Source organism: Orcinus orca, chromosome 19 (assembly GCF_937001465.1).
Source record: "Orcinus orca chromosome 19, mOrcOrc1.1, whole genome shotgun sequence".
In the NCBI taxonomy this organism is placed as follows: domain Eukaryota; kingdom Metazoa; phylum Chordata; class Mammalia; order Artiodactyla; family Delphinidae; genus Orcinus; species Orcinus orca.
Window position 1 is genome coordinate 257,544 of NC_064577.1, and position 25,324 is coordinate 282,867.

At 50.6% G+C, this 25,324-nt stretch overlaps 2 protein-coding genes across 8 annotated transcripts in view; one reads left to right on the forward strand and one right to left on the reverse strand.

Moving 5' to 3' along the window:
* The window catches only part of UNC45B (unc-45 myosin chaperone B), a 30,230-nt gene extending 17,718 nt beyond the window's left edge, over positions 1 to 12,512 (reverse strand). Inside the window, exons 1-8 of the mRNA XM_049701797.1 lie at positions 12,384 to 12,512; positions 11,697 to 11,864; positions 11,074 to 11,110; positions 9,696 to 9,871; positions 8,109 to 8,198; positions 5,480 to 5,647; positions 4,725 to 4,893; positions 1,415 to 1,585 (exon numbers count right to left, since the gene is read on the reverse strand). Of these exons, the coding sequence (XP_049557754.1) occupies positions 1,415 to 1,585; positions 4,725 to 4,893; positions 5,480 to 5,647; positions 8,109 to 8,198; positions 9,696 to 9,871; positions 11,074 to 11,110; positions 11,697 to 11,864 (979 nt within the window). The 5' untranslated portion in view covers positions 12,384 to 12,512. The remainder of the gene's footprint in view (positions 1 to 1,414; positions 1,586 to 4,724; positions 4,894 to 5,479; positions 5,648 to 8,108; positions 8,199 to 9,695; positions 9,872 to 11,073; positions 11,111 to 11,696; positions 11,865 to 12,383) is intronic.
* A 3,641-nt stretch (positions 12,513 to 16,153) lies between these two features.
* On the forward strand, positions 16,154 to 25,034 carry NLE1 (notchless homolog 1). 7 transcript variants are annotated; one of them, XM_033431514.2, is made up of 14 exons: positions 16,154 to 16,308; positions 16,445 to 16,588; positions 17,565 to 17,782; positions 18,378 to 18,457; positions 19,285 to 19,361; positions 19,536 to 19,633; positions 19,988 to 20,180; positions 20,661 to 20,796; positions 20,946 to 20,992; positions 22,074 to 22,276; positions 23,806 to 23,965; positions 24,071 to 24,141; positions 24,327 to 24,396; positions 24,689 to 25,034. In XM_033431514.2, the coding sequence occupies exons 1-13, from the start codon at positions 16,291 to 16,293 to the stop codon at positions 24,394 to 24,396; spliced, it is 1,515 nt and encodes a 504-aa protein (XP_033287405.1). In that variant the 5' UTR covers positions 16,154 to 16,290; the 3' UTR covers positions 24,689 to 25,034. The 7 variants fall into 7 exon arrangements, with proteins under 7 accessions (XP_033287405.1, XP_033287406.1, XP_033287404.1 ...); XM_033431513.2 differs by having other exon boundaries at positions 16,155 to 16,308; positions 18,357 to 18,457; XM_033431515.2 differs by lacking the exon at positions 24,327 to 24,396 and having other exon boundaries at positions 18,357 to 18,457.
* Positions 25,035 to 25,324: the final 290 nt, after the last annotated feature.

The following is a 25,324-nucleotide window of genomic DNA, read 5'->3' on the forward strand; positions in this document are numbered from 1 at the left end:
GGCTTCCCCGGTGGCGCAGTGGTTGAGAGTCCGCCTGCCGATGCAGGGGACACGGGTTCGTGCCCCAGTCCAGGAAGATCCCACATGCCGCGGAGCAGCTGGGCCCGTAAGCCATGGCCGCTGCGCCTGCGCGTCCGGAGCCTGTGCTCCGCAACGGGAGAGGCCACAACAGTGAGAGACTCGTGTACCGCAAAAAAAAAAAAAAGTAAAGATCGAAAATAAAAGTGCCTGGCAGTAAATTTTGTGCTGTGTATTTTAACACACACACAAAAGCACTGGGAGGGCTGGAGAGTCATTGGAAGGGGCCTGATGAACCAACGCAAAGCCCCCAGCCTGGCTGTCAAAGGCCTTCATCAAATGCACCTGCTCTACCTCCCCAGCCTCACCCCCTACCCTTCCCTTCCACTCTGCCCTTGCCTTGAGCATCTCATTCTCTTTTGCTAGAACACTCTGGACCTCCTCCTTGTCCATGTCTGCCCCTCCCTGAACCCAAAAACTTACTTCAGGCTTGACATCCTGGTGGTTCCCCTACCCTGCCTGGTGGCTCCCCTACCCAAGTCTTCAGCCCAGTTTTCAGATACTGCTCCCCATCCCACCCCCATCCTATAAACCATGTGGTTGGGCCTAAATCCTAGCGCAGAGAAAAGTCAATTGTCAATGCCCAGGCTTTGTAATACATGAGAGAAGACCAAACTGGGATGGGGGGAGGGTGTTGAGAGGGGGAGGGTTAAAGCACTAGAGTAATTTGTTCAAGTCTAAGCACTTACACATGAACTTTGCTGAGATCTGTGAAAACCAAACAGGGGAAGTGCTGTATCAAAAGAGAATAAAGGTAAAGCTGCTATAAGCTGACTTGAACCTTTTAGAACAAGGTCTGGTCTATATGTCATTATACCTGTGGGAGAATTTATCACAGCAGATCATAAAGCCACAGGTATGATTCTTGAACAGTTGAACAAGGTAATTTAGGAGAGGGGTGATGCCCTGGAGCTGACAAATTTAGTGACTATCTCCTGGCACATTGTTACTGGACTTTGTATAACGTACACAGGTGCCATTTCTCCCTCTGGAAGGCCTGTATTTTGCCATCCTGAGACTTCAGGAACGTTACCCCTTGTTGGTGGAGTCTTGTTTGGGGTTTTTTGGCACTTGCCTCGCTTGTCAGGAAACTCCACCCAGATGTTTTTGAGTGTGTTCTGGGTGTGTTCAGGTCCTGAATTCAGAGCCTGGACCTATGCCTTCACCAGCCCACTGGTGGATTCTAATATGCTAATGACTTTTCCTGGCTTTTCAGTTGGAAATGAAGACTTCTCCCAGACAAGAGCTGCACCCCTTCCACCTTCTGCTGGTTGCCTGGTACCCTGGTGCCCACTGGAAAGGCTGGCATGAGCCCCAGACCCTCCCACCTCCTCACCATTATCCACCACATAGATGGTACGTGAGTTGTCGTGAATGGCGAGGTCCTTCCTGGGGACGTTCTTATTGAGCAGGTTCAGGGCCTGATCCCTGCCCTGGCCAGACACCTTCTTACTGACCAGCATGTCAAGCAGGTGGTTGGTGATCTGCTTCAGGTCCTTCTTAGTGTCTGAGGAAGGAGAGGACAGGGGTAAATAGAGAGGACCAGGGTGTCTCAGGTATATAGGACCAGGGATGGCAGAGGCTTCTGGAAGGACTCTGGAAATATTGAATCCACTGCTTCCCAGATTTTGGAATTTCCTAGGAGAGTATAGTATCTCACTCCAAAAAAGGGAGGGAGATCTCTAGACAACACCCCCAAGGGGTCCTCCAGCCACTCTGAACACCGACTTCTATGGCAGCCCATTCCATTCTTGAACAGTCTGGTTCTTAGAAAGTTCTTCACTCCCAGGCAACGATGGGCAGGGATCCAAAGGTGCTTCGTGCAGTTTTTAATACACTGATTTAATAAACTGTTTTCCAGAAAGGAAATTGACACTCCTTTATAGACATTTTACTCCCCGCAGATTCAGACATGCTGGGAGCCTGAAATTCAAGCATTTGCCTGGGATGCCAGGTCTTCCCTGCCCACTGGGGATCTTAAAGGCAAATGCCTCCTCCTGCTTTTGCGGTCTGAACTCTCTGGAACTTGGAGATTTTTGTCCTCATTCTAGATTGTAGCCCAAAGGCAAGCAGGCAGGCAAGTAGAAAAGGAAAAATCTCCAAGCCATGTCATATAAATAAATGATGAAGGAATGGGGCTATCTAACTGGTGAAGGAAAGCCACAAATGTACATGATAGCTTGTCTTCAGATAAAAGTATGTGAGATAACAGACTTATTCTGTGAGGTTCCACAGGGCAGAACAGGGACCAGAAGTGAGTGGGATTACAAGGGGACAGATTTGAAATCAATATATGGAAGAATTATTCAGCAGAGATGTCCAACAGCTCACTCCCTCCGGAGGAAGTCATGGCCCCCAATGAACCACACCTCTCAGTATTCATTCTCTTGGGGAGTCCCCTCCCACACTGGCCCTGGATTGCTCATGTGACCTTATGGCACACTCAGAGGCTTAAAAAGCACTTACACATTGGGGCTTGTCCATTCAAAATGCAGCCACCATGTTACATAGACACCCAAGCTGACCACCAGAGAGGCTACAAGGAGTAAAACCAAGATACCCTGGCCAGCATCTCCAGTTAACCACCAGCCATCCGAGTGAAGCCATGTTGGACCCTCCAATAATTCTAGTGCAGAAAAGGATCCTTACCATAGTAAGTCAGAACCACATCAAGAATTCAAGACTCCAAGCAGGTTAATTACTAATACACAAAGAGCTCTTAGGAATCAATAAGAAAAACACTGATACTCCAACAGAGGAAATAGATAACAACATGAACAAACCATTTGAAGACAAAGAAATCCAAATGGCTAATAAGGAGAAGGAAAAATAATGTCTAATTCGTAAATTTTAAAAATTCAAACAGATAATTATTACCTACTGAATAGGAAAATATCTTTAAGAATGATAGTATTTGAATCTGGTGAGAATGATTTGAGGCTGGAACTCTTATCATCACTTGGTGAGAGTAAAAACTGATGCACCCTCTCAAAAGGAGTTCGAAAGTAAGGTAGTGAAAGACCTTTAGTTATGTTCATAGCATTTAACTTAGTACTCCCATTTCTAGGAATTTGTTCCAAGAAAATAATTACAAATGCAAATATAGGTTTATGTTAAGAATAGCTACCGAAGTGTTTTTTATAAGTATGAAATTAAAGGCAATCTAAATCTCCAACAATATAGAGCTGATTGATGAGTTATGATATATCCATACAATGGCATGTAATGAAATTATTTAAGATCAAGCTTTCTATGAGTGAACCTGCCTCTGTGACCTTCCCAGCCAGAACAGGAAGTTGTAAAATGATGTCTAGGACCTGGATATACAGGAAGAAGCCTGAGTTTGTATGTGCATATATGCAGGAATGAGACAAATGTTAAATTAATAATTATTCAAGTAAAAAGGAATCCTCTTTAAGAATATTAAACGGTATGCAATAGTAATATAATGCTCAGAAAGGAGAAAAACACAAAAATATCCATAGCTGAATCCCAACTTTGTTAAATAGATATTTATATGGAGGGATAGAAGAAAGACTGGAAGAGGGACTTCCCTGGTGGCGCAGTGGTTAAGAATCTGCCTGCCAATACAGGGGATGCGGGTTCGATCCCTGGTCCGGGCAGATCCCACATGCCGCAGAGCAACTAAGCCCGTGCACCACAACTATTGAGCCTGTGCTCTAGAGCCCGTGAAACACAACTACTGAAGCCCACGCGCCTAGAGCCCGTGCTCCACAACAAGAGAAGCCACCGCACTGAGAAGCCCACGCACCGCAATGAAGAGTAGCCCCCGCTCGCAGCAACTAGAGAAAGCCCTTGCGCAGCAATGAAGACCCAATGCAGGCCCAGAAAATAATTAATTAATTTAAAAATAAATAAAATACTTTATAGAAAAAAGACTGGAAGGATACACATGGCAGTGATAGTAGTGGTTATCTGGAGGGGTGATTACAGGTTGTTGGGATTTTTTTCATCTTTACATATTTCTAAAATTTTCCACATTTCTCCATAAGCCCCTGTTACTTATAAAAATTGTTGTAAAACATGCATAAAATAAAATTTACCATTTTAACTGTTTTAAAGTATGCAGTTCAGTGGCATTAAGCACATAAACACCGTTGTGCAACCAGCACCACAATCCATCCACAGAACTTTTTTCACCTTGCAAAACTGAAACTCTATCCCATCAAACAATTCCTTATTTCCTCCTCCCCCGCCCCTGGCAACCATCATTCTACTTTCTGTTTCTATGAGTTTGACTGTTTTCGAAATCACATATACATGGAATCATACAGTATTTGTCTTGTTGTGACTGGCTTATTTCACTTAACATAGTGTCCTCGAGGTTTCTCCATGTTGTAGCATGTGTCAGAATTTCCTGCCTTTTTAAGGCCAAACAATACTCCACTGTATAGATGGACACCACATTTTGTTTCTCCATTCATCCGTCGATAGACACTTGGGATGCTTCCACCTTTTAGCTGTTGTAAATTATGCGGCTGTGCCTCTGTTACTTTTATCATCAGAAAATAAATGTAAAAATATAACCAGGCCACCTCCACATGCACGGAACGCCCAGTCTAAGGTGGTAACTGACACTTCCTTACCTCCACCCCCTTGAACCAAGGCTGAAAACTGTTTCCTACCCAGAACCAGGGCCTCTTCCTTCCCTCGATGCTCTCGCTTGTCCTCCCCAGACAGAGCGTCGATGATGGCCTGGAGCAGGTTGCAGACGGTCAGAGGCAGCTCTTCATTCTCCACGGCCATGAGGCTGCAGATTCGGTCTATCCGGACTGCATGGAGAATCGCTGTGGCCTAGACGCCCCCAGCAAGGAGCACAGTCAGCTGTCTGCCCTCCCCTTCCAGCTGCCATGCAGGTTAGGGAGTGGGTGATAGCTGCCCTGTGCAGGAGGGACAGAAGATCAGGCAGCCAATGCCTCATGGGACCCGTGGCCTGGGAAGGCCCTTGACACAAGCCGTGCCCCTTTCCAGAGGTGTAGAGCTGCTCCATCCAATACAGTAGCCACTCGCCACAGGGGAGGCATTGAACACGTGTAATGCAGCGAGTTCACATTGAGATGTGCTTGTGAGGTAAAATGCACACTGGGTTTTGCAGAGTTAATATGAAAAACTGTAAACTATCATAACCTTTGCATTCAGCTCTTCCGCATAAACCACTTTCAAGAAACTTATCTTTGTTTAGTCAGACCCATTCCCAGCTCAAAGAAAAAATAAAAGGATCAATCTCTGTTGAATCTGGGGCCATACAACCAAGGTTGAGGGGAGACACTTTAGACGTTGTATCAGGGTCTATCCATGCCAGCCACGCCCTGCCCACAGGTCAATGCCAGGTCCTCAGACTGGCAGCCCTCCATGCCATGAACCCTGGCCCTGCCCTCACCCTAGCTCGGTGGCCACTACACATGCCCGACAGGGTCCGTACTGCAGCCAACATCAGCTCAGGCCTCTTAGTGTCCAAAAGCTGCCGCAACAGGGCCACACCGTTGTTCTGGAAGATCCTCTCGGCCCCTGCTTCCTCACGGCTGAGAACAATGAGGTTGTTGGCCGCCTGAAGGAGGGAGGAAACAATGAAGGTCATGAGGGAAGTCTGGCTGCAGAGGCCTTGGCCATGAGCCAAGTGCAGGGGCTGGTGCAAGGACTAGGTCTTCAAAACATCTTTATATTCTTTTGCCCTATAATCCTACTCATGGGAACATAGCCCAAGAATATAATTCAAAACAAGAAACAGAGTAACTTGCAATAAAGACCAACTGGATGAAATATATTGCAGCCATTAAAGTCATGAATGAAAAGACTCAGAAGAAGCTTGGAAAAAACATTGGTAAGCAGAAACAGAATCACAGGTTCACTCTGATTGCACTTATGGTGAAATAAACCTGTGTATATATGCTTGTGGATAAGGACTTTAAAAAGGTAGGGAAATGTTAAATTAATTAAACAAGGAGGTGGCTTCAATGCCTAAGCAACTAAGTAAGCAAACCCAAACCACACTTGGCTGTACAGCAGAAATTAACACAACATTGCAAATCAACTATAATTCAATTTAAAAAAACACAAAACAAAGCAAAACCTAACCCTGTATTGCCTCAAGTTTAAGAAATCGAACCTTAAGGATGACCAGTCACAAACAGCTAACGAGCCTTTCCCAAATAATGCAACTGCTTCAGCTATAGCCAGTCAAATAATTCCCTTGTTTTGCTTCCACCTGTTTTCTATAAACGTCTTTTTCCTAGCTCCTGTCGGTGGAGTACCGCAACCACTTCTGTTTTCGCGCTGCCCAATTCAAACAGATTTTGCTCAAATAAATTCTTAGAATTTTTATATGTCTCAGTTTATCTTCTAACAGAAGTGAAGTGATTTCACATGGGAAATTATTTTTCCATGAAAAATGTTCTTCGGGGCTTCCCTGGTGGCGCAGTGGTTGAGAATCCGCCTGCCAATGCAGGGGACACGGGTTCATGCCCCAGCCCAGGAGGATCCCACATGCTGCGAGAGGCCACAGCAGTGAGAGGCCCGCGTACTGAAAAAAAAAAAAAAAAATGTTCTTCGAATATGGTTTTGGCATTGTTTGTTCGTTTATCTGTTTAGGGAGATCTGAAGTTGCAGGGGGTTCTCAGGAAGGTTGAAGGTTGTGGGCAGACAGAGCACAAGATGGGATTTGAAAGCCCTGGGTTTGAGTGCTGATTCTGCCACATGCTAGCTGTGTGACCTTGGGCAAGTCATAGCACCTCTCTGGGCCCCAGATTCCTGTCTGTAAAAATAGACAGTTGAGCTGGGTTTTCAAGTGTCTTCCTACCCTAAAGCCTTCCTCCTTGAGGATGTATATACAGTCATCCCTCAGTATCCGCAGGGGATTTTTTCCAGGACCCCCACGGATAACAAAATCCACGTATGCTCAAGTCCCTTATATAAAATGGCATAGTACAGTCGGCCCTCCTTAACCACAGGCAACCAACTGAGGATCGAAATTCCTTAAAAGGCCCCAGATCTGGAGAGGAGGCCTTGAACAGGCCCTGAGACCCTGGGGTTGGGCAAAGAACTCATGAGGCAGCAAAAGGAGGAGGTAGACAAATAGGTAGGGAGGCTGATTAGAGAATCCCAGGCAAGCATGAGCTGAACCATCATCGCTCTGTCAGTCAAGGACTTTGTACTTCTCGAACTACTTTCATCTATAACAACTTAAGTCCTCATAAGAGTTTGCTATAAAAGATAGCTGCATATTATATTGACCATTAAACTAACAAAAATTCCCCAGGCGTTGTCTGCCAAGTTCTTATACATATTCAGATATTCTTTTTTTTTTCTCTGAAGGACTAGAAACGTTTTATTTTTTAAAATTTATTTAATTAATTAATTTATTTGGTTGCACCGGGTCTTAGTTGAGGCACATGGGCTCCTTAGTTGTGGCATGCGAACTCTTTTAGTTGTGGCACGCATGTGGGATCTAGTTCCCTGTCCAGGGATTGAACCCGGGCACCTTGCATTGGGAGCACAGTCTTAACTACTGGACCACTAGGGAAGTCCCTAGGAACATTTTAAAAATGCAGCAAATTTGGCTAAGAGGATGGTATTCTGAATAAAGATTTTCATATTTCAGAATGACTTGTTGCAATGATTTGAAATGGAATAAAACATTATTTTAATGTGTCATTGTTTCTCAGGGCCAAAAGTAGGGTGAGGCAAGAAAGACACCTTGGGTGCAAAATTTACGGGGCACCAAAAACCTCTGTAATCAAGATAAATGCAATGCATTTAATAAATTTAATAAATTTGTATATAATATGTAAATAAGTTTAATAAATTTGTAAATGCAATGCATTTAATAAATTTGTATTTAATGCAATGTTTTAAAATATCAAAATCAATTTTGTTTAGTTTCTCCAAGGAGCCTCCTCCCTGGCCTGCAACCTGTCAGCGATGTTACCGCCCAGACACAGGAGCAGAGTCTGCAGTGGAAGTGCAGTTACCTGGCAGGTCCCAAGACCACCCGCTGCCGGCCCAGCACCCACCTTCTCCAGCTTATCAGCTTTACTGTTTCCATCCAGGAGAATCTCAAACATCTTCTGTACCCTCGAGTCTGTGGAGAACTGCACACGGAGCTGAGGAGAGAGGAGGGAGTGGGGAAGAAGGCAGGCATGGGTCCCCCTCATTCCAGTTGGCTCCACATAAAGTTCATCTCAATTAATAGCTTCCTGTCTCCCTCCATCATTCATTCATTCAACAAACATTTACTGAACAACTACTATGAGTCAGACACTGTATAGAATGGAGAACAAAGTCAAGTCCTTGCCCCACAAAGCTGACAGTCTGGTTATATTTGCCATCCCATTTGGTCTTCACAAGTCTTGGAAGGCAAAGGATCATCACCCAGTTTTGAAGTCTAGTAAACAATTAGCTATTAGACATTTTAATATGGGCTAAAGGGCTTCCCTGGTGGCGCAATGGTTGAGAATCTGCCTGCCAATGCAGGGGACACGGGGGTCAAGCCCTGGTCCAGGAAGATCCCACATGGCGCGGATCAACTAAGCCCGTGCGCCACAACTACTGAGCCTGCGCTCTAGAGCCCGTGAGCCACAACTGCTGAAGCCCGTGCACCTAGAGCCCATGCTCCACAACAAGAGAAACCACCGCAGTGAGAAGCCCGCGCACTGCAATGAAGAATAGCCCCTGCTCACCGCAACAAGAGAAAGCCCGCGTGCAGCAACAAAGACCCAACGCAGCCAAAAATAAATAAAATAAAATTTTAAAAATATATACGGGCTAAAACAGAAATATATCTCCAGGATCGGAAACCTGAAGCCGTTTCTAAGTACCTTTTCAAGCAAATTAAAACCATTATTTTTGAATGTCTCATCCCTCACTCTCCCAACCCCAGTGCTCTGAAGCTTTCATAAAGCGACCTAACAGATCCATCATCCCCCATCTTGCCAGGTCCATCTGCACCTCCCACTGCTTTTTTCTGCTGGTCTACAGTGCCACCTATTTCCATCACTCCTTAGTCTGTATTTTCTCAGCCCTTGAGTCTGCACTCTGGACAGTACGACATGGTCCCACCATGGGACTGCCCCAGGCACAAAGAAGTTACTGTGTCTTGGAGCAAGGAGCTGCGTGATCAGTTACCTTCCCGCTCTTACAGTGGGGAAAGCAACACCCCAAGGGGTCCCTCAGAAAATCGGTAGCTAAGCCAGTATTAGGGTGCAGGATTCCTCATCTCTGGTCCAAGTTCTCCCGACCCCACTCCACTTTCCTAGAAAAGATTCCCTGTTCCTACTGGTTCCTGGCTGTCCTCCATTCCCCAGCAATGCCCTTCCCCCAGGTCCTAGGTTTCTCCTGGCTGCCTTTGTCCCCCCAGAGAGGAAGATCATGGTGCAGACATACTGAGTTGCAGTTTTTTAAAAAGCCTCCATCTGGAATTTAAAAGACTGATGTTCTAGTCCTGGCTGGCTTGCACCCTCGAACAAGCATCACGGCATCTCTGATCACTCATCCAAGGATGTGGAGGTAGGCCAGCCCTGCCTGATGTCCCGCTCCCCTAACTGGTCCCTACTAGGAATGGGGAGAGGCAGCCAAGGATTATGCGCAGGGGTCCGGCTCACCTTCTCCTGGATGCTGGTGTTGAGCCTCCTCAGCGTCTCCTGGAAGTTTTGGTTCCGTGGCTCCAGGGTGGCACAGCATTGCACATCCTTGAAGGCCTGGGCCAACTTCCCCAGGTGCTCCAGTGCCTGGCATCGCCGATACAGAGCGTTGATGTCCGAGGAGTTGATGTCGATGGCTAGCAAGGGGGACAGGAAAGGCCTCAGGGGGCCGGGCTACAGACCACCTTCCCCTCCCCCACCGCTGGCCCAACTGCAGGGCTTCTGTGCCTTCCTTGGAGAGTATGCATCCATGTAGACTATCTGGTCCAAGCCTCCCCTTTGTTAGGGAGGCGGTAAGAATTACAGTCTCAGGGTTGGAAGGGAGCTTAAGGGTCATCTTGTCTAATTCCTGACTCTCCAGTCTCGGCTCAGTGATCCCTGCCAAAGGCTCATCCAGCTGGTGCTTGCATACCTCCAGCAGTCCGGGAGCTCCTTCCTTCTCAAGGCAGACAGCTCCTTCGGAGAGCCCTTCCCTCCTCCCACCTGAAACATATCTTCCTGTAACTTTGCCCTTTTGTCTTGAGTCTAGCCCTGGAACATGTGAGATGAAATCCAATCCTTCTTCCGTGTGACAGCCTTTTAGGTATTTGAAGGCAGCTCCCTGTCCTACCTGGGAGTTCCTTCTCTGAGCTAAATATTGCCACTTCCCTGCTCTTCACAGGACGTGTTTCCATTCCCCTTTCCAGCTGGGTCCCTCCCTTCTGAACTCACTCAGACTATCTCTGTTTCTCCTAAAAAAAAGTGACCAAATCAAACCCCAACACGGACCTATGCAGAGGAGAATCCCCTTCATTCTGCATATTATAGCCCTAAAAATGCAGCCAGGAGAAGTGTTCCCATTTTGATCGTGCTCTTAAGCCTAAGTTCTCTCAGAAGTTGAGGCACTCCATGGCCAGCGTTGACGTATGTTTATTCCTCCTAGTGTCTGTGGAATGAAATAGTGCCTCCATCTTCCCCTCAGGAAGCCCGGTCCCCACAGAGTGGACCAGGCTGATGCCCTGGTTATGGGAACCAGCCCTCTCCCCCTGCCATCCCATATGAACATATCCAAACTTCCAACAAACTGGCTGTGTCCTTACCGTGACAAAAGGATTTCTGGAAGCAACCTTCTAAGCAAAGAAGCTGCCCCAGCATATTTAACATGTAAAAACGTGACTTAGGGATGGCTTTTCTGGAGCTCTCCTTTCACATAAGGATGGTACATCTGAAGCCCCACCTACAATGCCCAGGATGGCGTTTATACAATTGGTCATCCCTGCGAGTGTCGAGAGCATCTTAGACTAAACAGGGATGCAGAAGGGGAGGGAAGGAGGGCAAGGCCCGAGTGAGGGGGGCTCACCTCTTGAGGCATCTGAAGCCGCCTGAACATAGCTCTCCTGAGAAACGGGGAAGGAGGAAACTTGGTTAATGTGGGCCCGACACAGTGACAGCCAGAGAGGGTCCCCGAGGCGAGGAGAGAGGGCTCGCTGGCAGCTGCCACTGTCAGAGGCCAGGGGAGCGCCCCTCACTGGGTATGGAAAAGTGGACGAGCTTTGGCATCAGGCAAACTTGGGTTTGAACCCAGCTCTGCTACTAACTACCTGGAGATCTTGGGGAAGTTACTGAGCCCTCCTCTGAGTCTTGAGTTTGTTATCTGTGATATGGGCATGGAAGCAGCAGCGACCTCATGGTCTGCAGTTGAAATGCCACGAAATAACCTATGAAAGGCCCCTGTCATGATGCCACTTCCCATGAGGCTGCTTCCCGCGGGATGAGAACTATCTCCATGGATGAATTTCTGTCTCCCAGAGGACTGGGTCGGGCAATGGGTACCAGAAAGCAGTGGGAGGCACCCTTCTCCAACCTGAGGGGTCCAGTGAGAGGGCTGGGTTGATAGGCGTGCCCGTCAGGATGAGGGGGCTGCCTCCATACCCCTGCATCCTAGCCCTGGCCCTCAGCTCCCTGCCCCTCTTCATCCCAGACCGTTTTCAGGCCACAGGCTGCCCGGTTCCGATAGAGCGTGGCCAGGAGGGCCTTATCCTTGGTCAGCTTCAGGGCTTGGCTATAGCTCTTTGCTGCGGCCTTGTAGTCCTGGCGCTGGAAATGCCGGTTGCCCTCCTCCTTCAGCTGCACTGCTTCTGCCTCGGCCATCTGCGGGGACAGGATGAGCTCCGTCTGGCCATCCCCTCCCTCCAGACCCGGGGCTGGGCTCCTGGCCTGAGGTCTGGAGCACCAGGTGCCCCATCGACCAGGATGGGAGGTGAGGATGCTGCCTGCAACAGACCCACCCGGAGCCCCCGCGAATCCTTTGCCCAGAAGGACATCACAGCATTTGCTCGGAGTGTGGCCCGAGTTCAGAGGGGTCTCAGAGACCCTGTTCCTAGGGAACTCTGCTCAATATTATGTAACAACCTAAATGGGAAAAGAATCTGAAAAAGAATAGATACATGTATATGCAGAACTGAATCACTTTGCTGTACACCTGAAGCTAAGGCAACATTGTTAACCAACTCTACTCCAATATAAAATTAAAAAAAAAAAATCCCTGCTCCCCCCTCTCTCTCCCTCCCAGCTAGACACACCAAGGGCCTGAATTCTCACTGCAGGCCTTAAAATTTCTGGGTCCCCCTTCTCCCTCCCCAGTCCAAGGAACCCTCCAGGCCAGCTCACTTTCTCACAAGGACAGTGTTCTCGGTCTGGCCTCCCCAGGGTGCTGCTCTGGTGCGTGTGAACCCCCAGCCAGCGTCAGTCTGCCCCTCCTAGCCCCCACCCAGGAGACTTTATCAGCCCTGCTAGTGGCTCCAGACCATATTTGGCCACAGGGGCAGGTGCCCCTGGAGTCTGTCACTGATACTCAGGGCCCTCCCCCTCCCCAGACAGGACAGTCATTACCACGTGGAGGGTCTGACTAACCTCTGCCCCAGCACCCCACTCAGGGGCAGTCCTGGGGGCACAGGCACTCATACCCCAAAGAGTGAGAGAAAGATCCAGAGGGACGGGAACCCCCCCAGCACACCCTCCCTCCCTCGGCATGGCTCTAATGCCGCTTACCCACCTCCATCTCAGATAAACAACCTCCTCTCCCCTCCCCCCCACCACTGCTATTTTGGGAGCAGAGTGACAGCTGAGGGGCTGGCAGACTTGGACACACAGAGCAGCTGCCCAGGTCCCAGACCAACTGGAGACATCCAGAAATGCCCTTCTGGAGGGAGGAGGGAAGAAGAAGGAGGAATGTTCCTTCCCCTCTTCCCCTTGGCCACAACTCCCCTACCCCTTCCATCTGTTGAAAATGTCCTTGCTTTACAGAAAGACCCATGGACTTGCTATCTCACTTTGGTGGAAGTGGATTGTTTCTTTGTTCCACTCTGCACATCTTCTGTGGTTCCTCTCCGTCTGTATGGAGTGGCTATATTCAGCCTCTCTCTCCCATCAGACTGGGAGCTCCCAGAGGACGGGCTCTGTTCATCCCCCACCAGACTGAAATCTTCTCCCACAGCAAGAGCTGGGGCAATCTGGGAATTCCCTGAAACCAAGAACTGTGCCTCCTAACTGACTGGGACTTGCGGAGTCCCCCTCAGCAGAAGGGGGTCTTCCTGGGACAAAAGCTATGTATTCACTAAAAACTGAATCAGGGACTTCCCTGGCAGTCCAGTGGTTAAGACCCCATGCTCCCACTGCAGGGGGCATGGGCTTGATCCTTGTTCGGGGAACTAAGGTCCTGCATGTTGCTCCACGCGGCCAAAAAACAAAAACAAAAACAAAAACCCAAAACTGTGAATCACTATGTCGTGCACCTGAAACTTATGTAATATTGTAAATCAACTATACCTCAATGTTAACATTTTAATTAAATTAAAATTTTTTAATTAAAAAAAGAACAACAATGTATTCATCACCAGAAAGGGTCTCCCCTGGGGCAGGAATTGTTTCTCCTCATCCAACTGAGGGTTCCTAAGAGAAATTTATGAGGTTGTCCCTACTTGGATTTAGAATTCTCCCGCATTTCTGTGTCTCTGAGCCTGGGCTGTGGGCACCCTCCCAGAGGGCAAGGATAGCATCTCATGCAGTTTGTTTTCCCCTGGCACAGAGCCTGGAAGAATGAGTGCCCAATGCATGTTCCTAAATGGATGAATGCATGAAGTCTTTGTGCTGATGCTTTGCTTCACTTCCTCATTCTGTCAACTTCTCCCCTATACTTTCAAACTGAGAAAGATACTGCAGGAAAAAAAGCATAGGTGGGATCACTCACACTAGATTCTGCTCTTAGCTCTGTGACCTTGAAAACACAGCTCTGTGACTTTGGACAAGTTCTACTGCTCTGCTGGACACAAGATCCAGCCCTGATATATGTTTGTTGACTGAATAAACGAATGAATGGATGGGTGAATTCCCTGCCTTCATGGTGTCCCCAACCCCGGGTCCCTTTGTGGGCGGCTCTCTGTAGCAGTGACATAATATGGTAAAGGATCCTGCCATTGGCAGAGAGAGATCCAAGGGACCCTAGATTCAAATCCTGATTCAGTAATTCATTCCACAAGTTGCTTTTTTTTTTTTTTTTTGCAGTATGCGGGCCTCTCACCGCTGTGACCTCTCCCGTTGTGGAGCACAGGCTCCGGACGCGCAAGCTCAGTGGCCATGGCTCATGGGCCCAGCCGCTCCACAGTATGTGGGATCCTCCCAGACTGGGGCACGAACCCATGTCCCCTGCATCGGCAGGCGGAGTCTCAACCACTGCGCCACCAGGGAAGCCCCCCACAAGCATTTCTTAAGCATTTGCTATGTGCCAGAAACTGTGAATGGTTATGGAAGCAGAGAACATTCATGGGGATAAGGATTTGTGTCTATTTTGTTCACTTACATATCCCAAGGGTCTGCAACAGTGCATGGTATGTAATAGGTGCTCAATAATATTTGTTGAATGAATGGATGAAAGACTTCCATGGATCTGTGATTTCTGAAGAATACCAAGGTGTTTTGAAATCAGGAAACATGACATTGTTTCAGAGGTTTCCCTGAGTAAATGATTGAATGAGTTACTGTACATAGAGCTCCTAGAACAGTGTCTGACAGAGACCTTTGTTAAATGATTGAATGGATATTTAAAGCAAGACCTGAAGAATGAGGAACTGTTCCTGTATGTATTCATCAGCTCAGGCTGCCATAGCAAAATACCACAACTTGGTGGCTTAAACAACAAAAAATTTTTATTCTCACAGTGCTGGAGGCTAGAAGCCTCAAGGTGTCATCATTAGGGTTGGTTTCTGGTGAAACTTCACTTCCTGGCTTGTAGACAGCCACCTTCTGCGGTGTATTCACACAGCCTGCTCTCTGTGTGAGAGCAAAGAGAGGTGTGGGGCAGCGGAGGGAGAGCACGCGAGAGCTGTTGTTTCTCCTCTTCTTCTTATAAGGACACCAGTCCTATCAAGTTTGGATGCCATCTTTTTGACCTCACGTAACCTTTATTACATCCTCATAGAGTCTATCTCCAAATACAGTCACACTGGGGGTTAGGGCTTCAACATATGAATTGGGGGGGGGGGTGTGCACAGGTCTGTACCAGTTCCAGAAAACAGCATGGGCAAAAGCACTTGGAAGAACTAAGAAATAGCCAGGAAGATTTGATCTTAAAGTGAGAGGAGTGGCTGGAGAGGTAAGGCTGCGTGCACCATTATAAGGAGTCTGATTTTTTCCTGCCTGTAATGGGAGCCATTGTAGGGTTTTAGGACAGAAAGTAACAGACCAGAGTTTTGGTTTGAAACGTCACTCTGGTTGCTGTGTGGAGAACGCACAGGAGGAGGCAGGGTAGAGACAGGGAGGAAAGTGAAGAGGCTATTGTAGGGACCACGGTTGACTCAGAGCAGAGTGTGGCAGTGGAGATGGAGAGAACAGATTCTAGATAGGTTCATGAGGCAGCATTGGCAGAGCTTGAGACTCCCTGGATGCAGGGGGGAGAGAGAGAGAGGGAGAGAGAGAGAGAGAGAGAGAGAGAGAGAGAGAGAGAGAGAGAGGAACTGACAGGAAGATCCCCGGTTTCCGGTAAGAGCGCTCCTGGTCCGACTCCGCTTTAGTTCCTCATCTGTAACATGGGGTGAAAGGAGTTGTGAGAATTAAATGAGCTACATATGTAAAGCACTTAGAACAATGCCTGATACATTGCTCTACACTGTTGAAAACTGTAGGAATTTTTTGCTTCTGTACGCATCAAGTTGTTTTTTTTGCGGTACGCGGGCCTCTCACTCTTGTGGTCTCTCCTGTTGCGGAGCACAGGCTCCGGACGCACAGGCTCAGCGGCCATTGGCTCTCGAGCCCAACCGCTCCGCGGCATGTGGGATCTGCCTGGACCGAGACACGAACCCATGTCCCCTGCCTCGGCAGGCGGACTCTCAACCACTGCGCCACCAGGGAAGCCTCGCATTAAGTATGATTAATTTATTTGATCCATTTATTTGAGGCCAGGCGCGGAGCGACACTTCCCCTCCTCAACACCAGAGGGCGATGTGGCGGATTGCAGCACCGCTGGACCACGGGGGCGGCGCTCCGTCCCGCCGGAGTTTTCCCTTCCACGTGGGGACACAGGATGGCGGCGGTGGTGGCGGTGGGTGGGCCTGACTGGGGGCGGGGGCGCTGCGGCTGGGCGCTCGGGCCGGGGTCCCCGAGGCCGGAGGGAGGTGGAAGTTAGGGCCCTTCGGTCCGGGCGGCGTGCATGACGCCCGCCGCGCTTGTCCACACAGGACGAGGCGGCGACGCGCGACGTGCAGCGACTGCTAGTGCAGTTCCAGGATGAGGGCGGGCAGCTGCTGGGCTCCCCATTCGACGTGCCCGTGGACATCACCCCGGACAAGCTGCAGCTCGTGTGCAACGCGCTGCTGGCCCAGGTGAGCGGCGGGCCCGGCGGAGGGCGGGCGGCGCTGCCCTGGTCGGGGACGCAGGGAATCAGGAGACCGAAGGTCTCGGATACATCCCCACTACTCTCCCACAGGGGTGATAACAACCCGGCGGTGCCGTCTGCCTTGGGGAGGGTCGGAAGATGTGATCAGTGTGAGAGCGCTTTACGCGCCCACCATCGCGAGTTCACCCGCGGAGAGAGACCGCGTTTTGAACGCATTGGGTGCATCGTATCAGTGATTCCTTGTCACAGCTCCTCATTATATTCCCATTGTCATTAATATCCCCATTTTACAGTGCTGCCTGAGACCATTCAGTTATTTGTCTGGCACTGCGCAGTAGGTGGTAGATTGGGAGTTGGAAGCCAAGTGTCAGATTTAAAACTCATGCTCTCCTAAGCCGGTGTTTATCAGAATGCTGCCCTCTATTGAGGGGTGGGAGGCTGTTTAAAAATGCAATACCTGGACCCCACCCAAGACTTACTACACAGACTCTGGGGTGAAGCAGAGGGTCTACCTTTTTCAGTCAGCTTTTTGGATGCTTCTTACACATTATGCAGCATGGTCTGGTGGCTTAGAAAACGCTGCATAATGCTATATACTAACCCTAATCCTGGACTTTAGTTTTCTTTCTGAAGAACCTGAATTAGGCATTAGCAATAGGACGTTGCGTTAATCACTTAGTTGCTCTGAGCCTCAGTTTTTTTCATCTATCAATATTAATGCCTCCTTCCCAGGGTGGTTGTGAGATTCAGATACAGGATTTTGAAGTGGTGTGTGTCTTGCAGTCGCTCTTCAAGGATTAAAAAGGTCTTGCTGAATGGGGAATGATGGGGGTAACCCAAGCAGGGTGGCTTGAAAAGTAGGAAGCGTTGCCTGCCCACAGCTCACAGAGGGTGGGGGTCCCTGGTGGAGATGGCCTTGCCCATCCTTTGATGGGGGGGTTCTCTTTTCTGTTGTCCTCCAGGAGGATCCCCTGCCACTGGCTTTCTATGTCCATGATGCCGAGATCATCTCGTCTCTGGGGAGGACACTGGAGTCACAGGCGGTGGAGACAGAGAAGGTCCTTGACATCGTCTACCAGCCACAGGCTATCTTCAGGGTTCGTGCTGTGACCCGCTGCACCAGCTCCTTGGAGGGTCACAGCGAGGCAGTCATTTCTGTGGCCTTCAGCCCTACAGGAAAGTAAGGACAGCTGCAGAGTCATGGAGGAGAGTGTGGGTGCAGCTGCTGGGGGGGGACCCCCAAGTTATGCTCAATGGGGCCTCCGGCTGCCCACCATAGACCCAAGCTTTGGGCTCAGGTTGCAAGTAAGGGACTTCCCCGGTGGAGTTTGGTCCCCAAAGGTCAAGGATGCCTGCCTTGGAAGAGCCCTTCCTGGACTTGACCTCAGGAGATCTGAGCTGCAAGCTCACCTCTGTCCCTTCCTAGCCATGTGACCTGGTCAAGTCATTTAACCTCTCTCTGAGTTAGTTGTTCACCTGAGAAATAGGGTTTATTTGCTTCTCACAATCCTATGAGGATAGTAAGAAGCTTTAAATCTGGTTTTGACTGTGGCCATTCCATTTAGGAAGGACAAGGAGAGAAATGGCTTCCTGGGGTCTTCTCCCAGATGGCATCCGTGTTATATTTGTCCTTCTCATAAGAGAAAATTCCAGTCCCAGATTCTGTTCCCAGAAGATGATTTACTAGGCAGCAGGAATGTACATGTGCAGTGTTTCCGGTGTGCCCCACCCCTTGTCCTCACTGCAGAGGTCAGGTGGCCTCTCTTCTTCCCCAGGTACCTGGCCAGTGGCTCTGGAGACACTACTGTGCGCTTCTGGGATATCAGCACTGAGACACCACATTTCACATGCCAGGGTCAGTACCCAGTTACCCACTTACGGGGTTTTAACGCAGTGGTGGGTGGCTGATTCACTCAGCTCTTTAGTTCCTGAGGAGGAGAGGAGGCCCAGAGCACATTCCAGCCCCTTGACATCCAGTTAGTGGCTGCCTGTTCCTAGGTAGAGACCTTACCCTTGAGCCCTGCCAGCCACTTACAAACAAGCAGAGACTGGACGGAAGAGTCAGCGTGGGGTTGTGGGCAGGGGCTAACTGCCTGGTAGCAAGGAGAACCAGGCTTAAATCCAGTCTCTGCCATAGTGGTTCTCAAACTAGAACGTGCATCAGAATCACCTGGAGAGCTTGTTAAAATATAGATTTCTGGGTCCCACCCCCAGAATTTTGTCTCCTTAGGTCTGGGGTGTGACCTGAAATTTGCGTTTCAAGTCCCCAGGCATTGCTGATGCTGCTGGCCTGGGGACCTCACACTAGCTGGGTGATCTTGTAGGTAGGCCTTGCTTCCTTTCTAAGCTTTAGTTTTCTCATCTGGAGAATGGGGTGATACTTCTTGCTTTGCCCCATACTCTAGAGCTGTCATGAGAATTGTAGGACTGATGTGTGTGGAAGAACTTTATATCACGTAGCACATAAGGAACTACTAGAAAGTGGCAGTGTTATCTGTGCGGCGATGCATGGCCCTAGCACTTGGGAAGGATTCTCCCTTTGCCTAGGAAGCCTCATCTCTTCTGTTCGATCGTTCAATTATTCAGCAGCTAGCTAAGGAGTTTCTGCAGGGTGCCAGACGTTGCTAGGCAACAGGGATAAAGAAAGGTGTGGTCCCCCTTTCTCCCCCACTGCTTTCTTAGGACACAGACACTGGGTCCTTAGCATATCCTGGTCCCCAGACGGCAAGAAGCTGGCTTCAGGCTGCAAGAATGGCCAGGTAGATGGTCAGGGTAATTAGGCAGGGATTCTGGGGCTCCCTTCCTGCGAGATGGGTCAGAATCAGGTTCTGGGGTCTTCGGGGAGGGGTGAGCAGGGGCGATGGGCGGGGGACCCTTGGTGGGACCAGGGGAAGGGTGGGGAGGGTTATTTTCGATGAGCTGCTGTCCTTCAGATTCTCCTGTGGGACCCAAGCACAGGGAAGCAAGTGGGCAGGACCCTTGCCGGCCACAGCAAGTGGATCACAGCCCTGAGCTGGGAGCCCCTCCATGCGTGAGTGACACTGACAGCTGGGTGATTGAGGAGCCAGGGCTTCAAAGCCGTAGCCCTCCCCTGCTTGGTGCAGAGGAGTCTTATGTGAGGGGACAGGGTAGGCAGTCTGACTGGCAGTGACAGCGTGGCAGGCAGTGGGGAAGGTCTTCTGCACCTGTGTTACGCCAGCGGGGCGGGGGGAGGGCGGTGGTGCTCATCACGGGGCCTGAGAGCCACCTTGCAGCGCAGCCAGATCTTGGGGTCAGGAAGCTGTCGAGACATTATCCCTGGTCTTCGCGCTGGGGATCGGGAGGCAGTGTTGGAAGACAGACGTTGCCAGGTCAGAAGTGAGGGCATGTCCCCCTTTCTTTCCAGCAACCCCGAGTGCCGCTACGTGGCCAGCAGCTCCAAGGACGGCAGCGTGCGGGTCTGGGACACGGCTGCGGGCCGCTGTGAGCGCATCCTCACTGGGCACACACAGTCAGTCACCTGTCTCCGGTGGGGAGGGGACGGGCTTCTCTACTCCGCCTCCCAGGACCGCACCATCAAAGTCTGGAGGGCTCATGATGTAAGAGCTGGGAGAGGCCCGAAACCAGCCTGGGGAAATCTTGGGCCAGGGAGGTTGACCACTGTTTCCTGGGTGGTTGGGGAAGTGCTTCGGGAACGGGGGTCCTATGGTTTGGTGCTGCATTATAGCGGAGGTTCCAGGACCCCTTAGCATGGCCAGGCTCTGGAAATATCCTGCTGTAGGAAGCCTATTTAGGTTTATCGAACCTGCCGTATCCCAAACTTATTTGACTAGAGCCCTTTTTTGTGACATTTCCCTTCTGTGAAACATATTTCCAGAAACAGTGCTCTGGGCTGGTACCCTTATTTTACAAATGAGGAGAGACTTGAGCCTAGAGGGGTGATTTGATTCAGATCACAGTGAATGAGGGCCCTGCTTCTGAGTCCCACAGTGCCCATCTTCTGGGGCTGATCTGGGGGTGCATGTTCCCAGGGGTGGAGACTGCTCTGTGTGTGTCTGACCTGTCTCCCTTCGCCCTAGGGCGTGCTGTGCCGTACTCTGCAAGGCCATGGCCACTGGGTGAACACCATGGCCCTCAGCACCGACTACGCCCTGCGCACGGGGGCCTTTGACCCAGCCGAGGCCTCAGTTAATGCCCAAGACCTCCGAGGGTCCTGTGAGTGAGCGGGAGGTGGGGGGGGAAGGAGCCAATTCTCAAGCTTAACATGCGAGAGGCGGACCTAGGCTGGGGGGGCGGGTACTTGCACTTTGTGTTGGATTTTCTCATCAGCCTTGTTCCTTCTCTCCTTCGATACCTGGACACAGTGCAGGAGTTAAAGGAGAGAGCTCTGAGCCGCTACAGCCTCGTGCGGGTGAGTATCTGCCAGCGCCGCCAGCTCTATGCGCTTCTTCTCCTCGTCCCCAAAACACTGCAGACACTCAGGCCCTTCTCCCTTCTAGCCCCAGCTCAGAACGTACCTTTTCCGGAAAGTTGTTCTGATAATCCTAGTTTACAATCCTAAAAACCATAATGTGCTGGGGATCATTTTATTTCATTTTGTTTTGTTTGCTTATCTGTTTATTTGCAATCCTCAGGTACCTCTCTTTTTTATTTTATTTAGTTTCAGTAACACATTCACATGGTCTAAGGTTCAAGGAAAACAAAAAGGAGAATTCCCTGGTGGTCCAGTGGTTAGGACTCGGCGCTCTCACTGCCAAGGGCCCGGGATTCGATCCCTGGTCAGGAACTAAGATCCTGCATGCTGCACGGCATGGCCAAAAGAAAAAAAGAAATTTTTTTAAATGCAGAGAACACAAAGCAGTAGGGGCCATTTTAGATGGTGGAAAGTCTCTCATCTCTGTTGCACCTTCATCCGTGCCTTCTGGAAGCATCCAGTGCTACCAGTGTCTTGTGTCTCCTGCCAGAGACGTCATGTATACACATACACATATATGTGTACACTACACACAGTACAGATACACACGCGTATACAAGCCCACATGTAAAATCCTTCCCTTTTTTTTTTTTTTTTTTTTTTGCGGTACGCGGGCCTCTCACCGTTGTGGCCTCTTCCGTTGCGCAGCACAGGCTCCGGACACACAGGCTCAGTGGCCATGGCTCACGGGCCCAGCCGCTCCATGGCATGTGGGATCTTCCCAGACCGGGGCATGAACCCGTGTCCCCTGCATTGGCAGGCGGACTCTCAACCACTGCGCCACCAGGGAAGCCCTCCTTCCCCTTTTTAACACACCACTCTGTACCTTGCTTCTTCTTGTAATTATACGTCATAGAAATGGTCCTGTCCCATGTTCATGAAGTCTCCCTTTGGGGGGAGTAACCAGCCTCCTTTCTGCAGTCCTGGACTCCGTGCTGGTATTGAGCAGTCAGTGGTGTGTTCGCTGCCGAGGTCGGGCTGTCCTCTCTGAGACCATGTGCGCTTTGTGCCTCCCCAGGGCCGGGGCCCAGAGAGGCTGGTATCTGGCTCAGATGACTTCACCCTGTTCCTGTGGTCCCCAGCGGAGAACAAGAAGCCCCTGGCACGGATGACGGGGCACCAGGCCCTCATCAACCAGGTGCTCTTCTCCGCGGACTCACGCGTCATCGCCAGCGCCTCCTTTGACAAGTCTATCAAGCTGTGGGATGGCAGGACGGGCAAGTGAGTGGCGGGCGTGGGGAGGGGAGGAGCGATGCTCTTCCTCCGGAAGGAGCTTGGCTCTGCCACTTCCTAGCTGTGTGGCCCTGGCAAGTGTTTGGGTTTTCTGAGCCTCTTGTTTCCTCTTCTGAATGTGCAGACCCCCTACCTCTCTGCTTTGTTACAAGGATTAAATGAAGTGGTCTGTTTAGCACCATCACTAAGTGGGCGCTGAAAATGCTAGTTTCTTTCATATCTAGGGAGAGAAATGATGTTAAAGCTGGCCAAGGGAATTGCCTGGCGGTCCAGTGGTTAGGAGTCTGTGCTCTCACTGCCAGGGATACGATCCCTGGTCGGGGAGCTAAGATCCTGGAAGCCGCACAGCATGGCCAAAAAAAAAAAAAAGCTGGCCAAGGGCTGGGGATGCAACACAAGTGTAGGTTTGTGGTCCAGTCTTTATCTGGCCCTCCTCAAAGTGAGCCAGTGCATCACCTGGGAGCTTGATGGAAATGCAGAACCTTGGGCCCCATCCCAGACCTTGGGGATCAGATGACCTGCATTTTAAGGTCACCTTTCAAGTCTGAGAAGCACTGCTATGACGAGGCACAGTGCCCTTGCAGTTAGTTAGGAGGAGAGGCAGAGGCATGGGCGAGAAAAGGAGCAAGGAAACCGTTGTTGAGGCCGAAGGGGCACCTATGTGTCAGTCTCCGTGTATTTTCACAACACAGCCCTGTGAAATAGATCATTCAGTTTCTTTTGTTTCTTTTTTTTTTTTTTTTTTTGGCCGCGTTGGGTCTTCGTTGCTGCATGTGGGCTTTCTCTAGTTGTGGCGAGTGGGGGCTACTCTTGGTTGCGGTGCGCGGGCTTCTCGTGTTGCGGAGCATGGGCTCTAGGCGCACGGGCTTCAGTAGTTGTGGCTCACAGGCTCAGTAGTTGTGGCTCGCAGGCTGTAGAGCGCAGTCTCAGTAGTTGTGGCGCACGAGCTTAGTTGCTCCGCAGCATGTGGGATCTTCCCGGACCAGGGCTCAAACCTGTGTCCCCTGCATTGGCAGGTGGATTCTTAACCACTGCGCCGCCAGGGAAGCCCTGGTTTCTTTTTAAGATAAGGGAACTGAGTCTCAGAGAGGCCCAACGACTTGTACCAGCAGACACAGCCAGTCTGTCCCGACCAGGTTCCAGGTGGGCCTGGCCCACTGTTTCTCCATGCCACCTGTCAGCAGGCACCTCTCATGGTGGTTGGGGGAGGGTGGTGTCGTGCAGATGGGCTAAGCAGAAGGCTGCACTGGATTCTGAGGCTTGCAAAGTTGAGCAGGTATGGAGGCCTGGCAAGAAGCATTCCAGAAGCAACTCATTTGGAGAAGTTTTACAGCATCGTAATGACCGATAAAGATTAAATTGGTCTGGGGTGGGGACCAGACAGTGAGATTTTGTAAAAGTTCCCAGGTAAACCTGACACACAGCCAAGGTTGAGAACCACCGCTGTGGGCATAGAGGACCCTTCAGGAGTGTTTGAAGATCTCATATCCATCCTCATCTTCCTTCCCCTGGCCCAGGTACCTGGCCTCCCTGCGTGGCCATGTGGCTGCCGTGTACCAGATTGCATGGTCGGCCGACAGCCGGCTCTTGGTCAGTGGCAGCAGTGACAGCACACTGAAGGTGTGGGATGTGAAGGCCCAGAAGCTGGCCACAGACCTGCCAGGCCATGCGGATGAGGTGCGGCCGACCCTCGTGGGCAAGTGGTTGAGAGGGAATTGAAGCCTGGCCCTCCTCCCCACCCTCCTCACTGTGCCACCGTCCCCCTCCCCCTCCTCCCTTCAGGTATACGCTGTCGACTGGAGTCCAGATGGCCAGAGAGTGGCAAGTGGTGGAAAGGACAAGTGCCTCCGGATGTGAGTTTGGGGGAGGTGGCGGCTCTCCTGCCCTTTGTGACCGTCCCCTGTGGTATAGAGTTCCAAGGGCTCTCCAGGTGCCCACACTGTCCCGAGACAGTAGCCTCCAGCGTGAGGCGGTAGTTCTTAGCACACTGGATTTTGGAGTCCTGTGACCTAGGTCAAATCCTTGTTCTGCCTTTCAGTGTGCAGTCGTGGAGAGCTTGGTTCACCTGTCTCCTGGGACTTACCAGGAGACAGGAGGATCAAAGATAGGTGAATACACTTTGGAACCTGAGGGTTGTGTACTTGTAAAGGATTGCCACTGTTTGTCATTGGACAGCCTTGGTGGGCATCGCAGGGGCCAGGCCCCTGGATGAGGTCCTGGCCGAGGCAGTGGTGGGCGCCTGGCCTAAGTTCGGGTGGCTGGAGCAGGGACAGTAGCCGGGGCAGGGGGAGTAGACCGAGGGGGGACCACAAGCTCTCCCCTTAGTGGGCTTCTGGGATTGTATGGTGCCTCCCTTTCCCGAGGTGGCATCCCCATCCTGTTCCGTCCCTCTCTCCACAGATGGAGGAGATGAGAAATCCCAAGGATCCCCACCTGGACTCAGCCTCTGCCAGCTGTCTGCCCTGATGGAGACCAAAGGCCGGGGTGATGACCTTGAGAATGAGCGTGGCCTGCTGTCCTTGGACAGACCCCAGTAGCGTCCCTCCCCAGAGCAGGAGGTCAAAGGTCGTGGGAGGTTCTCACTGAGCTCAGCCCTTGGCCATCACTTGGTAGCTCGCTGATGCCAGCACAGGGGAGGCCGAGCGATGACTGGCCCTTACTGCTGCCCCTGCCTCCTTTCCTAAATGCCGTCTATTTAGGGTCAGACCCCAGATTCTGTGACCAAATAAATAACTTATAGTTTGTGTGTTTGGGTTATGATTTCTTGTCCCAGGTTCTCAGGGCTTTACTGAGGACTATGCTAAGTCAGCTTGTCTAGCCCCTCCCTCTGGGCTGCACCAAAACCATGCTGATCAGGAAGTCGCCTTTCCCCTCTTCCCACCGTGCCTACGAGGGAGAGGCCAGCTGAGGCTGGGGAGATGGGCTGAAGCCAGTATGTTAGTGGCCAGAGGATGGTGTAAGGCTGTGTTGTCCATTCTGCTGGCACCAGCCACATGAAGATGTTTGCATTAACTAGAATTCGGTCCAGTTAGAAAT

What these genes read in the sequence shown, in the direction of transcription:
- NLE1 (XM_033431513.2), top strand. An exon ending in ACCACATTTCACATGCCAGG is followed by an intron (nt 18,458 to 19,284) that starts GTCAGTACCCAG and finishes CTGCTTTCTTAG; the next exon opens with GACACAGACACTGGGTCCTT. An exon ending in AAGTCTGGAGGGCTCATGAT is followed by an intron (nt 20,181 to 20,660) that starts GTAAGAGCTGGG and finishes CCTTCGCCCTAG; the next exon opens with GGCGTGCTGTGCCGTACTCT.